Raw genomic sequence first — 14,950 nt, forward strand, 5'->3', positions numbered from 1 at the left:
TGGTTTCCTACTGTGCAGTATTAAAGGTGCAGTGCTGTCAACTACTGTGCAGTATTAAAGGTACAGTGTTGATGGTTTCCTACTGTACAGTATTAAAGGTACAGTGTTGTTGATGGTTTCCTACTGTACAGTATTAAAGGTACAGTGCTGTCAATGGTCTCCTACTGTACAGTATTAAAGGTACAGTGCTGTTGATGGTTTCCTACTGTACAGTATTAAAGGTACAGTGTTGTTGATGGTTTCCTACTGTGCAGTATTAAAGGTACAGTGTTGTTGATGGTTTCCTACTGTACAGTATTAAAGGTACAGTGTTGTTGATGGTTTCCTACTGTACAGTATTAAAGGTACAGTGTTGTTGATGGTTTCCTACTGTACAGTATTAAAGGTACAGTGTTGTTGATGGTTTCCTACTGTACAGTATTAAAGGTACAGTGTTGTTGATGGTTTCCTACTGTACAGTATTAAAGGTACAGTGCTGTCGATGGTTTCCTACTGTACAGTATTAAAGGTACAGTGTTGTTGATGGTTTCCTACTGTACAGTATTAAAGGTACAGTGTTGTTGATGGTTTCCTACTGTACAGTATTAAAGGTACAGTGCTGTCGATGGTTTCCTACTGTACAGTATTAAAGGTACAGTGTTGTTGATGGTTTCCTACTGTGCAGTATTAAAGGTACAGTGTTGTTGATGGTTTCCTACTGTACAGTATTAAAGGTACAGTGTTGTTGATGGTTTCCTACTGTACAGTATTAAAGGTACAGTGTTGTTGATGGTTTCCTACTGTACAGTATTTAAGGTACAGTGCTGTTGATGGTGTCCTACTGTACAGTATTAAAGGTACAGTGTTGATGGTTTCCTACTGTACAGTATTAAAGGTGCAGTGCTGTCGATGGTTTCCTACTCTATAGTGTATTAAAGGTACAGTATTATCGATTGCCCTCTTTATATACAGATGAAACGCTGGTCCCCTGCTGTCTCGTACACTCCGTGTCGCCTCATGGTGCCTCATTAAAACAATAGAAAAACCCTCTCCTCTAACTCTCTCACTGACTTCCCCATTCAGCTCAACAATAGGCCTGGTTTGCTCGACGCATACTTACTAGGTTGCTTCTCCATATTACTGAGCGATATTTAGGAGATGACATTTTTTTGAGAGGATGACAAGTGTGTAGATGTTTGTTTTCTTTTCCTTCATTGTTCTGGCTTGGACAGTGTTGTTGTTATTCAGCGAGGTTCAATGGGTTAACGTGCCCAGGGTACGATGGAGGATGCTCCTGGTAAAATGCCCAAGAAATATGACTAACGGTGAATAATGTCTCTCGTTTTCGCCGCACATTTATTTGAGTCGTTTCTACATTTTATTCGGGCTCCTTTAGTTGAATTCATAGTGGTATGCAAATGCACACAAGCCAAATGTATTCAAACAAAGTGTCTTGTCTTTCATATTAAGCCCAACCGCCGAGATCAGCTGTGTGCGGTGTGAATACTCGTATACCTTCCAGACGGTTCTGCTGATAATCACTCCACTAACTCCTCAGTACAGAACTGTAGAACTCCTGAGCTTGCCTATGTTATTACACATGCATACGTTCCCTGCCTGTCACACTGAAATGTTTATGAAACTGTATGTATTTTCTCTTCTCTGCAATGTAATGAAGCTATTAAGCCTGGCCGGTAATAATGTTTTCATAATTGGCCTTTTCTATTGTTCCCCCTCTACTTCTAATTACCATGATATATTTCTATAATCATATTTGTGTATATATATATATATTTTTTAAAGAGCAAATTCTAATTCTAAAGCGGAATATGGCCTTGTCTTGTTTCTTCTTTGTTCTACAGAGATGTTGAAGGAGTTGAACCAACAGCGCAGAGCGAAAGAGTTTACAGACCTGAAAATAATTGTTGAAGGCAAAGAGTTTGAAGTCCACCAAAATGTTCTAGCTTCCTGCAGCCTTTATTTCAAGGACCTGGTGAAAAGGTTTGCCTTCCCCTCCCCCTCCCTCACCTGCTTTTGATCCAGTCTGTTCTTTTCATAGGGTGCATTTGTGTGGCTTTTTGTTTTTCCTTCCCTCCCCCCCCTTTTCTCTCTTGCAGGTGTGTGAAGACTTTTGGTTCCTATCACAGGGCCAGCAGCCTCCTCCTCCTCCCGCTCAAAGTGAATGTACCTCTAAAACCATGGGACAGAAAAGGTCACCCGAGTCTACCTTTTCCTTACCGTATAGAGACAAATAACTGCATTTACATTTTGATGAGCAGAGGAAACGTTTAATGACTGGGGGGGGGGGGGGGTTCCAAGACTCACAACTGTAGGGGCTTTCAACCAAATGAACAAACTGTAGGTTACCATTAGTGTATTAAAAAGATGGGGACGCTTCCGAGTTGCAAACAGAGGAGAAAACAAACATGAGCCACATCTCTCACCACCACACTACTCTTTAGCCAATCACTATTTTCACAGGTTAACACCATTCTCCATGTTTCATTTGAAGTGGACCTGACTAGTTCCCCATGAGTCTATCCTCACATGTCTCTGGGCTGTTTTGGTTCTATATTATGTGGGTGGGTGTGTTTGTGCAAGTGAGTGTGTGTATGCTGATGTGATTGGAGGTTTACCTGCCAGTGCTCGGATGTGTTCCTTGGTTGTTCCTGTGTTTGCGAAGTGTGTGTGTGTGTGTGTGGGGGGGGGGGGGGGTATTTTCTTCAAGCTGAGCCAAAGCCATCTCCTAGCGTCCTCACCCTGACTTCAGGTTCTTGCAGGTGTCCCGCAACCAGTGTTCCCTCGTCTCCTTGACATGTGTGTTTGTTCTCCTGTGCACCGCGCGCAGACAGACAGACAAAGACTAGAGAGAGACACTGTACATTACAATAGGAAGCGCCAGTCTAAAATCTGAGGGAGGCTGCCTGCTAGTTGCCCTGCAGCCAAGCTGGCTCTATTGTGAGTTCATCAGAGGGCGCCACGCTGCTTATCAGACATGGAGGCGAGCCAGCCAGGAGATGCTTTGTGTGTGTCACTCACATCAGCATGCACAACACACAGGCCAGAAAACCACACTCTCTCACACACACACACACACACTCACAAACAGTTGTTCTTGCTGAATGGGGACGGGCACTGAGAGAATAGCGAGCACCAGCCCTCTCTCCACCACACCCTACTCATATTCACACATACAGTGCACATCCACACGGCACACAACCCACAACCTTCAGTTTGCTACAGACAGACTTGTGTTGGTGGAGCTGTCGATAGGATTCCCCTGTTTCTCTCCGTTATCTGAGCCAAAGTTAGGTTGTGCATAGAGAAAAGGTCCCCAGAAAGTCACAAAGTCCCCATAGGAATGGAAATAATTTGTATCAGGTTAGGTTCATCTGCCTGCCTGCCTGCCTGCATACATTCTTATATTGTACTTTGCTTAATTTGGCTGCTTGATAGAGATAATGCTCATTAAATGTATAATTTATTGTAAAACAACATTCATTTGTCATCCTAACGTGGGCCTTTCTCATCTAGATTAAATCAACAATAGAATTTCCCATTTAACCATGCAGTTAGTTGTATATTCCATGAATATGTATGTTATACTAATCAATAATTGTATAACTTTTATAGTGGTATAATTATGAATCCTAAGTTCAAGTTATGACATTGTTGGAATTCATCACGGCATGTACAGTACAGTTCAAATAGAACGATGCTCTTGACTTGTGCATGTGGCACCTCGGTTTTATTGGCGTGTTTACTGCCAAACACAACACAGAGAGAGGGAGGGCGAGCGGGAGAGAGACAGAGAAAAAGCGGTGCCATTTTAGCTCTGGCTCTCTGAGGTGTTGCTCAGTGTGGTAGGTTGTCACTGAGTTGGTTAAAGAGAGCGACAGAGAGCGAGAGAGAAACCAGAGGGAGAGAGAGAAGAGAAGGTCCCTGCCAAGGGTCCTGTCATTGAGTTACAGCGTCTCTGTGCCATTCAGGTCACTTTCCAGCTCCTGTGGAATTATGCTGATGCCACACATGCCCCACACCGTGTCCAGATCTTTATGAGGTCGAATGAAAGAGAGAAACGCCCTTTTCACGCTCTACCTGTGCTGCCCACTACCTCCCGCTTTCGAGATACTCACTGCTATCGGGACTCCCTATCAGCGCCTCATAAACTACCACAGCGTGTGTGTGTGTGCATATGCACGTGCTTTTGCCTGCGTGGGCAGGTGCAGGCCTGTATAACTCCTGTGTTATCCAGACAGCCAGCCTTCACTCAGAGAGAGAGAGAGAGTAGAGATGTAATATCAGAGGTTGAGCACCTCTTCCATATACACATATACACACACACAAGAAATGTGAGTCTAAATTGGAACATATGCCCAGCTGGCACTTTGTGAAATGGCTAAGTAATGATGAAATTCTTGTTTACATTCAGGAAAGTCGTTTTCATTTAGTAGGTTATGGTGTTTACTTTTTTAGTTAAGTAAATTGCAGAGCAATTTAGAAAATTGTTTAATAATTTTTTATATGATTATATGTTAATCATTAAAGCTACAGTATGTGAGTTTGGGTGAGTTGAGGTTTCTGGGTGACACTTTATTTGGAGAGATGCTCTCCAGACTATCAGTAACATTTCAACTATCCACTAACCCAGGCTTGAACCCTAACCCTTGCACTAACCTTTATTTTAAACCTAACCTTAACCTTAGCAAGCAGTTGGTTATCGACAGATAGTTTGTTCCATCTACAGATGGAAAATCCGGACGATCCAAATACATTATGACCGTTTTCTGTATCATACCCAGGATGTAGTCCTAGCTATTTCCTGTTGGCAGCATTTTTTAAACATTCATAATATTTAAAAAAATGGTGTCGATATTTAATGTACTTTATAAAACACTAATTTATAGTCAGTTTGGTGAAAGGATCAGTACAATTAGATTATGATAGATGAGTAGCAAAATGATCACTAAAGATTAAACCATGACAGATGTTAACAATGTCCATACAGTTGAACTGATGATATATAACTTTAATCTCATCAATTTTATGTAAATCATAAAAAAATCAGACTTTGTTAAATTTCCCACCCTTGTAGACAATAGTATTGTATTTCGATAAAATCTTAAAGGGACTCTGTCTGTCTGTGTGTCTGTCTGTGTGTCTGTCTGTCTGTCTGTCCTTCAGCGTTGATGTATCTCCCTCCTCTTTCGCATTAAACTTGTCAGAAATTGCCAGTCGTCCCGAACCTGCTACTTGAATGATGTAACAAGCCCGGCACTCACCCACCAAAAACCTATTACCTCCCCTTTAGAGGCTGCTGCTGCTCAGCCCAGAAAGACCACAGACCAACGATCACCCCCAGTAATTCCATTTTCCCCATCTGGAGTTTCAATAAGTATGCTCTGCACCCCCTTAATTTATGGGCACAGTGCATCTGGTGCAGCTCAGCGGCAGGGCCTAGTGTAAAGGCACACGCTGTCTGAGCAGTCTCTCTTTCTGTTTTCATATGATTCTGTCTAGGGCTGTGATAATACCAGTATCGCAATATTTTTTCCATGCCGAAAAAGATAACCGAGGCAGACCTGACTCTTTGGTCCCATAAAAACCTTCTGTATGTAAAATAAATATACTGAACAATAGGCCCACCCACTTGGGAGCCAGGCCCAACCAATCAGAATGTTGTAGTTTTTTTTTTTTACCACAAAAGACATAAATACTCCTCAGAACCCTGCCCCCTGTCCCCTCAGACAATCCATCAGGTGAAGAAGCTGGATGTGGAGGTCCTGGGCTGCTGTGGTTACACATTGTCTGTGGTTTTGAGGCTGGTTGGAGATACTACCAAATTCTCTAAAATGACATTGGAGGTGGCTTATGGTAGAGAAATAAACATCGGATTCTCTGGCAACAGCTCTGGTGGACATTCCTGCAGTCATTATGACAATTGTATGCTCCCTCAAAACTTGAGACCTCTGTGGCATTGTGTTGTGTGACAAAACTGCACATTTTAGAGTGACCTTTTATTCTCCCCAGCACAAGGTGCACCTGTGTAATGATCATACTGTTTAATCAGCTTCTTGATATGCCACACCTGTCAGGTGGACGGATCATCTTGACAAAGGCTAAAATGCTTACCAACAGGGATGTAAAGAAATTTGTGCACAACATTTGAGAGAAAGAAGCTTTTTTTGTGCGAATGGAACATTTCTGGGATCTTTTATTTCAGCTCATTAAACCATAGGACCAACAATTTACACGTAGGCATTTATGTTTTGGTTCAACGTAAATGTGACTCCAACATTAGAGTTGTTTTCTTTAAAGAGGTATCACAATACTCGTATCGTCACAGCCCTAATTCTGTCTGAGCCCGGGCAGAGTCTGTTATGAGTCGGAGAGGAGAAAGTGAGACTAAAGCTTTTAGTCTTCCTTGTTAACATGTGCTCTCTGGGTGGTAGAATCCTCCAGCTGAGATTCCAGCAAGCGCGTACAATTCCCCTACTGCTGTCCTGTCAGTGAGACAGTATGCATTACCGTCTACCCATCAGGCAAAACTAAAACACATTCAAATAACATCCTTACAAGCCGAATGACGTCATTTCAACCAACTGTACTGTAAGCCATATATATGGTCACAGCAGTGGATAGCATAAACAAACCTAGACTCTGCTCTGAAAGATCCTCTGAGTGTCGACAAGTCTGAACAAGACTTCTGTCCTCCTCCTCCTCTGTCTCTACTGGAAGCCCTGGCCATAATAATAATAGTCCAAAATCCTTTTGTCCAATTTTATTCTCTTCTATAGCAATCTAGATGATTACTTCTTGGATTACATTTCAATTCATAAAGGATATTGGCAAAACAAATACATTGACACCTTTCTGTTTTCTCAATGACATTTAAGTCCAGCATTAAAAAAGGTGCAAGTGTGAGTTTGTTCCACCTGAGCGAGACTGACCACAAGTCAGAGACCACTGTGGAGATGGGTCCTTTTTGTCTTCTTCTAATGCCTCTTAATTAAGGGGAAAGTAATCCAAAAGTAAGAAAGTAATCTGATTATGTTACTGAGTTTGGGTAATCTTAAAGTTACGTTACTGATTACAATTTTGGACAGGTAATTAGTAACTGTAATGGATTACATTTAGAGTAACCTGTCCAGCTCAGGATATGATTCTGCCCACAATGTCATGGGTTAATTAACCTAACTATTAGCTGTGCCACTCTGCGGCTGCTCAAAACACGCTCATGATACAAGTGAACGTGTTGGGCCTCGTGTGGCTCAGGGTTGTTACTGTACTTGTTAAACTTCAGGAGGGGTGTCTGAAGTGGCCTCCTCTTCTCATCTCATTTCCTTCATCTGCAATCATCTGAAAACACATTGTTGGACAGGGGAAAGCAATGTAGTGGATGCCCAGGTATTTGCTTGGAGAGGAAGCCACTTTATGACTATTGAGATACAGCCATGGACCCATTACTGTCACTCTGCACACCTGGACGTGCCTCAATAGAGAGACACAATAGCTAACCCACCTCACCCATTGTCAAAAAGCCTCCAATACAAACAAACAAACAAACAAACAAACACAAACTAAACTCTAATTACCTCGTCAAACGGGCAGGCACGCTATGTTAAATCCATGTTTGATTCATTTTTGCTGGTGACAGAATAATAAAACAAGTAACATTTAGTTTTCTCCCACAAAAGTGTATATTTTGGATGAGCTTGGATTCCTTTGAGCACACAGAGTAAAATGTCTGCGGGAATCAGGGCATTTCCCCAGCTGAAATTTGAGAGAACATGGTGAATGTGGTCCCTATAAGATAGTCATTTTACACAAGGACACATTAGAGACCCATATATGACACATCCCCTCTCTTTCTGCTCCCCTTTCTGACAGTCTACGCTGAATGAAACACTCTTTCTTCGGAAAAGAGTGGTGCGTTTTTCATAAACAGATTCCTCTCTCAATTTCTCCCTCTTGTTTTACTCTCCCTTGCTCTCTCCCTTTCTATCCCTCTTTTACATAAAAAAACAAGTCTGCAATCAGATGCAGCAGTATAAACAGCCACCTCTGTGAGAAGAGGCGGAAAGACCATTTACATAACAAAAACACTCAGGCAAAACAAATTGCCACTCGAGCCGATTCCCATTGCACTAATTGACCTGGTTGATGAGCATGCTCTTGTTTTATATATATATATATATCTTTTTTTCCTTTTTCTTCTTCTTCCTCCCTTCCCCACCATCGCTTAACCCTGGACTACACCCCCAACCTCCCCCTCCTCCCCCTTTTATCTAGCTTTAGTACCGCCACAACATAGGGCGGGAAGGCAATAACATAACAACACTATGGCTTTTTGCTTTTGCAGGAGGAAAATAATAACTGTCTTGGTCTTTCCAGCCTCCCATGTCCATCTATGCAGAGACAGATCCCCATTGTCTTATTTATTTTTGCGCTGTCCTTCTCCTCCCCTTCTCTCACCTCCCTAAGATGGCTCAATGACTACTAATGTCAACTACGTTCATATACAGGCATACAGGCTACTGGTGAATGTGGCAGCGAGCTGGGGGCAGAGGCTTTGGGCTTTGGGTTTAGGTGTGCAGGGGGGATCTCTTATTTAAAAGACCCAGGAACAGTCATGGACCCCACCCCCAACCCCACCTAATCCCTCCCAACCCCCCCACCCTCTGAAGGATGGCTGCTGGTCCCTGTGGATGAACCAAACCTCTTCCTCTCACCCCTCCCCTTTCTCTCACTCTCTCTCCCACTCCTTCCTCTTCACTCTAACCATCCTGTCCATATGTCTGTGTCCGTCTGTCTGCATCCTCCATCAAAACTGTGTCTGACTGTATGCTGTGATAAAGCTATTTTATCGACTCTCACACCAACCCAGTAAGAGACATTACCACTTGAAACAGACAGACACTGAGCATTATGCAGTGTAGCCAGTCGATATGAGCAACAGAAGAAGAATACACCCCATCCATCTCAATCGTTGGTAGTTTTCATATTGTTTATGTCCACAGCCCTCGGGGGAAGGACACAGTATCTCACACTGCATTCTGGGGCATTGATTCTGTTTATTTTGCCCTTGACTAGATTATGTTGTGTCACATGGGACATTAAGGCATAGAGTTAGAACACATCAACTAATTACTGATCCTGATGATGTCACAATGCAGGCCGGACTCTAACGCAACCACTCGCCATGAGGCCCGGGAGGAATACATTAGCTCGAGATGGCCAACCCAGCACCACAGTATATGGCTATATGAATCTGATTTGTAGCATTGATATACAGCACACAGGATAGTCATACAGTATTGTAATAATAATAAAATAATATATGTATTTTATGTAGCGCTTTTCATGACAAAACAGAAGCTCAAAGTTATATTATAAAAAAACACAAAAGCACAAAAACAAATCAAATGATCTGCCAGATTCTTGGGAGACTGGCTTCAAGATTGTAGTATTGGGAGCATCAGGATGCAAGCATTCAGACATAGCACAGCTAACATAGCTTAAGGTCTTCCATTACAATAACATTGAAACATCAGACAGCTACAGTAACATACCTAGTGGTTTTCCAATCTGTCAGTGCATGTGTGGTTTTATCACCCCCTCCCATCCCTCTCTCATCTGTCTGCCATTAGCATGTATGCATCTTCTTGGATATCTATGCATACATGACAACACATGTCGAAGCATGCCTTTTTGGATATTAATTTGCCATGATGAAGACAAACACATTACTTGTGCTTTCCTAATCCTTGTTTTAAGAGAACTGTTTTGTTTCAGATGGAGCACAAACTACCATAACTGTGTGCTGTTACAAACCTTAGTCACTTACCTTAAAAACAATAGACTCCAAAAATAAAATTCTCTACCTTTCTTTTTCTTTTGTATTCGATTGTATTGATTCTGCTATTTTTCCCTTGTTTTGTAAAGACCCAGGTTGTGTGTGTGCGAGTGTATGTGAGTGTGTGTATCTGTGTGTAGCTCTTGTCCTAGTTGTGTGTATGTGTGTGTGCATCTCTTCGGTGTCTAACTCCCGTCTACCGTGGTTGGTTGGTCAGGTCGTCAGGAGAGACGAGGAGCGGGGAGAAGCTAGAGCTGCAGATGAGCAACATTGGAGCTGACGTGTTGGAGCTGCTGCTGGAGTTTGTCTACACGGGCTCTCTGGTCATCGACTCAGCTAACGCCAAGACACTGCTAGAGGCCGCCAACAAGTTCCAATTCAACACCTTCTGCAAAGTCGGTGTGTCCTTCCTAGGTATGTACCTATGACATACAGTTGAAGTTGGAAGTTTACCTAAGTTTACCTTAGCCAAATACATTTAAACTCAGTTTTTCACAATTCCTGACATTTAATCCTCTTGATTTTAAGAAAGTGAAATGTCTGAAAAATAGTAGAGAGAATGATTTATTTCAGCTTTTATTTATGTCAGAAGTTTACATACACTCAATTAGTATTTGGTAGCATTGCCTTTAGATTGTTTAACTTGAGTCAAACGTTTCGGGTAGCCTTCCACAAGCTTCCCACAATAAGAATTTTGGCCTATTCCTCCTGACAGAGTTGGTGTAACTGAGTCAGGTTTGAAGGCCTCCTTGCTCGCACACACTTTTTCAGTTCTGCCCACAAATTTTCTATGGGATTGAGGTCAGGGCTTTGTGATGGCCACTAATACTTTGACTTTGTTGTCCTTATTTTGCCACAACTTTGGAAGTATGCTTGGGGTTATTGTCCATTTGGAAGACCCATTTGTGACTAAGCTTTAACTTCCTGACTGATGTCTTGAGATGTTGCTTCAATATATCCACATAATGTTCCATCCTCATGATGCCATCTATTTTGTGAAGTGCACCAGTTCCTCCTCCAACAAAGCACCCCCACAACATGATGGTGCCACCCCCGTGCTTCACGGTTGGGATGGTGTTCTTCGGCTTGCAATCCTCCCCCTTTCCTCCAAACATAACGATGGTCATTATGGCCAAACAGTTCTATTTTTGTTTCATCAGACCAGAGGACATTTCTCCAAAAAGTACGATCTTTGTCCCATGTGCAGTTGCAAACTGCAGTCTGGCTTTATTATGGCGGTTTTGGAGCAGTGGCTTCTTCCTTGCTTAGCGCCCTTTCAGGTTATGTCGATATAGGACTCGGGATTTCAGGTTATGTCGATATATAGGGATTGATTTACACTTTTCGCACATAAGTGCATTCATCTCTTGGAGACAGAACGTGTCTCCTTCCTGAGCGGTATGATGGCTGCGTGGTCCCATGGTGTTTATACTTGTGTACTATTGTTTGTACAGATGAACATGGTACCTTCAGCCGTTAGAACATTGTTCCCAAGGATGAACCAGACTTGTGGAGGTCTAAAAAAAGGTCTTGGCTAATTTCTTTTGATTTTCCCATGGTGTCAAGCAAAGAGGCACTGAGTTTAAAGGTAGGCCAAGAAATACATCCACAGGTACACCTCCAATTGACTCAAATTATGTCAATTAGCCTATCAGTAGCTTCTAAAGCCATGACATCATTTTCTGATATTTTCCAAGCTGTTTAAAGGCACAGTCAACTTAGTGTATGTACACTTCTGACCCACTGGAATTGTGATACGGTGAATTATAAGTGAAATAATCTGTCTGTAAACAATTGTTGGAAAAATGACTTGTCACGCACAAAGTAGATGTCCTAACCAACTTGCCAAGTAACCGACTTGCCAAGTAACCGACTTTGTGGAGTGGTTGAAAAACAAGTTTTAATGCCTCTATCCTTAGTGTATGTAAACTTCTGACTTCAACTGTAGGGTGTGGAGTGTGGGGGGATGTGGGTAAATAGGTGTCTCTTCACACTAAGTTTCTGTCTTTGGCACATAGTCCCTCGCACCCTTTCTGACAGGTGTCCAAATTTAGCGTAAGTTCCCCCCCGAAGTAAAAGAGAGAGACATCATTTTGCTCCTTATCTCGGTTTGTCTCTCAGTCTGTCTCTAGGTCTGTCGCTCTTTCTCTCCTCTCGTCCCTGAGGAGTTGGGAGGCGCCAGGACAAAAGGTCAGGGAACAATTGTCAGTTATATGTTAAATCCTCCAGCATAAGCTATGATAGAACGCACAGATACTCAGACCGATCGATACCTACACACGGGGGGGGGGGTCGTATGGGTCTTGGAAAAGGAGGTTGGGGGATCTGTGTTTGGATGGATGGCGGGGAAAGCCCAGGGGTCAACCGAGGAGCAAATGCGTACTCATGGGTTTAGGAGGTCAAGGAACTCGGAGACGGTAAATGTCTTATACCTACCATTTAATAGAGAAGGTTGGGTAGATGTGGAGAGAGCTCTAAGACAAGGATAGGATGTCTGGCAATGGGATGAAAAAGGTCAGAGTAGTAAAAGGGAGGGGGAAGACAGTGAAAAAAAATATTGATTTGTTTTTCACGTTTCGTCCGACGATGTGGACTTGTGAAAAACATGGAAACCATTTGTAATGTAGTCAGAGACTTCAGCCTGAACATGATTCATGACATTTGAGCATATTAGAATAGAGACATAATACTGGTACAGTGTATAACCTTGGAACGAAGACATTGATATCATGTCAGGGATATTGAAGTTCACAACAAATGTACTAAAGAGATGCGGATTAAATTAACTTTGGCCATGGTGCATTGAGTTCATCAGATATTTTTAGTGTGACAAAAACACACCTCAACACCAACTTATTTAACATGTTATGTTGTCCATCATGTTAGAACAACTTCAAGTCACAATAATTAAAACGTGGGAGGATTTACAACCGGCGGCTATGGAACCTTCCAGAGCCTGGAATAAAACTCCTTCATTCACTATGTCTGCAATCTGCTGCACTGAGTTTGAGATATTGCACACCATGTAACACGCACACACACATGCCATGTAATAACAGATTGATACTGCACAGACTCTCTTAAAATATATATTTTTGTCAAATGCGCCGAATACAACAGAAATGCTTACTTACAAGCCCTTAACCAACAATGCAGTTCAAGAAATAGTTTAAAAAAAGATTTACTAAATATACTAAAGTAAAAAAATCTTGCCAGGCGGTAGCAGAGAGAACAGTCTATGACTTGGGTGACTGGAGTCTTTGACAATTTTTTGGGCCTTCCTCTGACACCGCCTATATGTAAGTCCTGGATGTCAGGAAGCTTGGCCCCAGAGTGATGTAGTGGGCCATACGCACTACCCTCTGTAGCACCTTACGGTCAGATGCCGAGCAGTTGCCATACCAGGCAGAGATGAAACTGGTCAGGATGCTCTCGATGGTGCAGCTGTAGAACTTTTTGAGCATATGGGGACCCATGCCAAATCTTTTCAGTCTCCTGTCGTGGAAAAGGTGTTGTCGTGCCCTCTTCACAACTGTCCTGGTGTGTTTGGACCATGATAGTTTGTTGGTGATGTGGACACCAAGGGACTTGAATCTCTCGACCAGCTCCACTTCAGCCCCGTCGATGTTAGATGGGGGCCTGTTCAGCCCTCCACCTCCTTTGTCTTGCTCACATTGAGAGAGAGGTTGTTTTCCTGGCATCATACAGCCAGGTCTCTGATCTCCTCGCTATAGGCTTCCTCATCGTTGCTTGTGATCAGGCCTACTGGACCACTGTTTTGTTGTCAGCTAACTTAATGATGGTGTTGGAGTCATGCTTGGTCACGTACTGTAGTTGTGGGTGAACAGGGAGTACAGGAGGGGACTAAGCACGCAACCCAGAGGGGCCCCAGTGTTGAGGATCAGCATGGCAGATGTGTTGTTGCCTACACTTACCCCTTGGGGGCAGCCCATCAGGAAGTCCATGATCCAGTTTCAGAGGGAGGTGTTTAGTCCCAGGTTCCGTAGCTTAGTGATGAGCTTTGTGGGCACTATGGTGTTGAATGCTGAGTGTTAATCAATGAACACATACAGGTTCCTCTTTTCCAGGTGGGAAAGGGCAGTGTGGAGTGCTATTGAGATTAAACAAAATCAAATGTTATTTGTCACATGCGCCGAATACCACAGGTGTAGACCTTACAGTGAAATGCTTACTTACAAGCCCTTAACCGGCGATGCAGTTTTAAGAAAAATACCACCCCAAAAATGTTTGCGTCATCTGTGTATCAGTTGGGGCAGTATGCGAATTGGAGTGGGTCTAGGGTTTATGGCATGATGGCGTTGATGTGAGCCATGACCAGCCTTTCAAAGCACTTCATGGCTACCGACGTGAGTGCTATGGGGCGGTAATCATTTAGGCAGGTTACCTTCGCTTTCTTGGGCACAGGAACTATGGTGGTGTGTTTGAAACATGTAGGTATTACAGACTCTGCCAGGGAGAGGTTGAAAATGTCAGTGAAGACACTTGCCAGTTGGTTCGCGCATGCTCTGAGTACACATCCTGGTAATCCGTCTGGCCCCTCGGCTTTGGGAATGTTGACCTTGTCCTTGTAAAATAAACTCAAACTCAATAGTTTTCAAGCCCTGACACATCCGACGAGCGTCAGAGCCGGTGTAGTAGGATTCAAACTTAGTCCTGTATTGATGCTTTGCCTGTTTGATCATTCATCTGAGAGCATAGCGGGATTTCTTATAAGCGTCAGATTGTCCCGCTCCTTGAAAGCGGCAGTTCTAGCCTTTAGCTCGGAAGTTTACATACACTTAGGTTGGAGTCATTAAAACTCGTTTTTCAACCACTCCAGAAAGTTCTGGTTAATTAACTATAGTTTTGGCAAGTCGGTTAGGACATCTACTTTGTGCATGAAACAAGAAATATTTTCAACAATTGTTTATAGACAGATTATTTCCCTTATAATTCACTGTGTCACATTTCCAGTGGGTCAGAAGTTTACATACACTAATTTGACTGTGACTTTAACTTCTTGGCGCACCCATGCCTTTAGCGGGATTATTTTCGTCAACATCCGCTTAATTGCAGAGCGCCAAATTCAAATTCAATTACTAAAAATATTACATT

At 42.8% G+C, this 14,950-nt stretch overlaps 1 protein-coding gene across 1 annotated transcript in view; it reads left to right on the forward strand.

Moving 5' to 3' along the window:
* The window catches only part of LOC135505724 (kelch-like protein 29), a 535,325-nt gene that overhangs the window by 434,499 nt on the left and 85,876 nt on the right, over positions 1 to 14,950 (forward strand). Inside the window, exons 6-7 of the mRNA XM_064924798.1 lie at positions 1,842 to 1,980; positions 10,053 to 10,249. Coding sequence (XP_064780870.1) covers positions 1,842 to 1,980; positions 10,053 to 10,249 — 336 coding nt within the window. The remainder of the gene's footprint in view (positions 1 to 1,841; positions 1,981 to 10,052; positions 10,250 to 14,950) is intronic.

Source organism: Oncorhynchus masou, chromosome 19 (genome assembly GCF_036934945.1).
Source record: "Oncorhynchus masou masou isolate Uvic2021 chromosome 19, UVic_Omas_1.1, whole genome shotgun sequence".
Classification (NCBI taxonomy): Eukaryota; Metazoa; Chordata; class Actinopteri; order Salmoniformes; family Salmonidae; genus Oncorhynchus; species Oncorhynchus masou.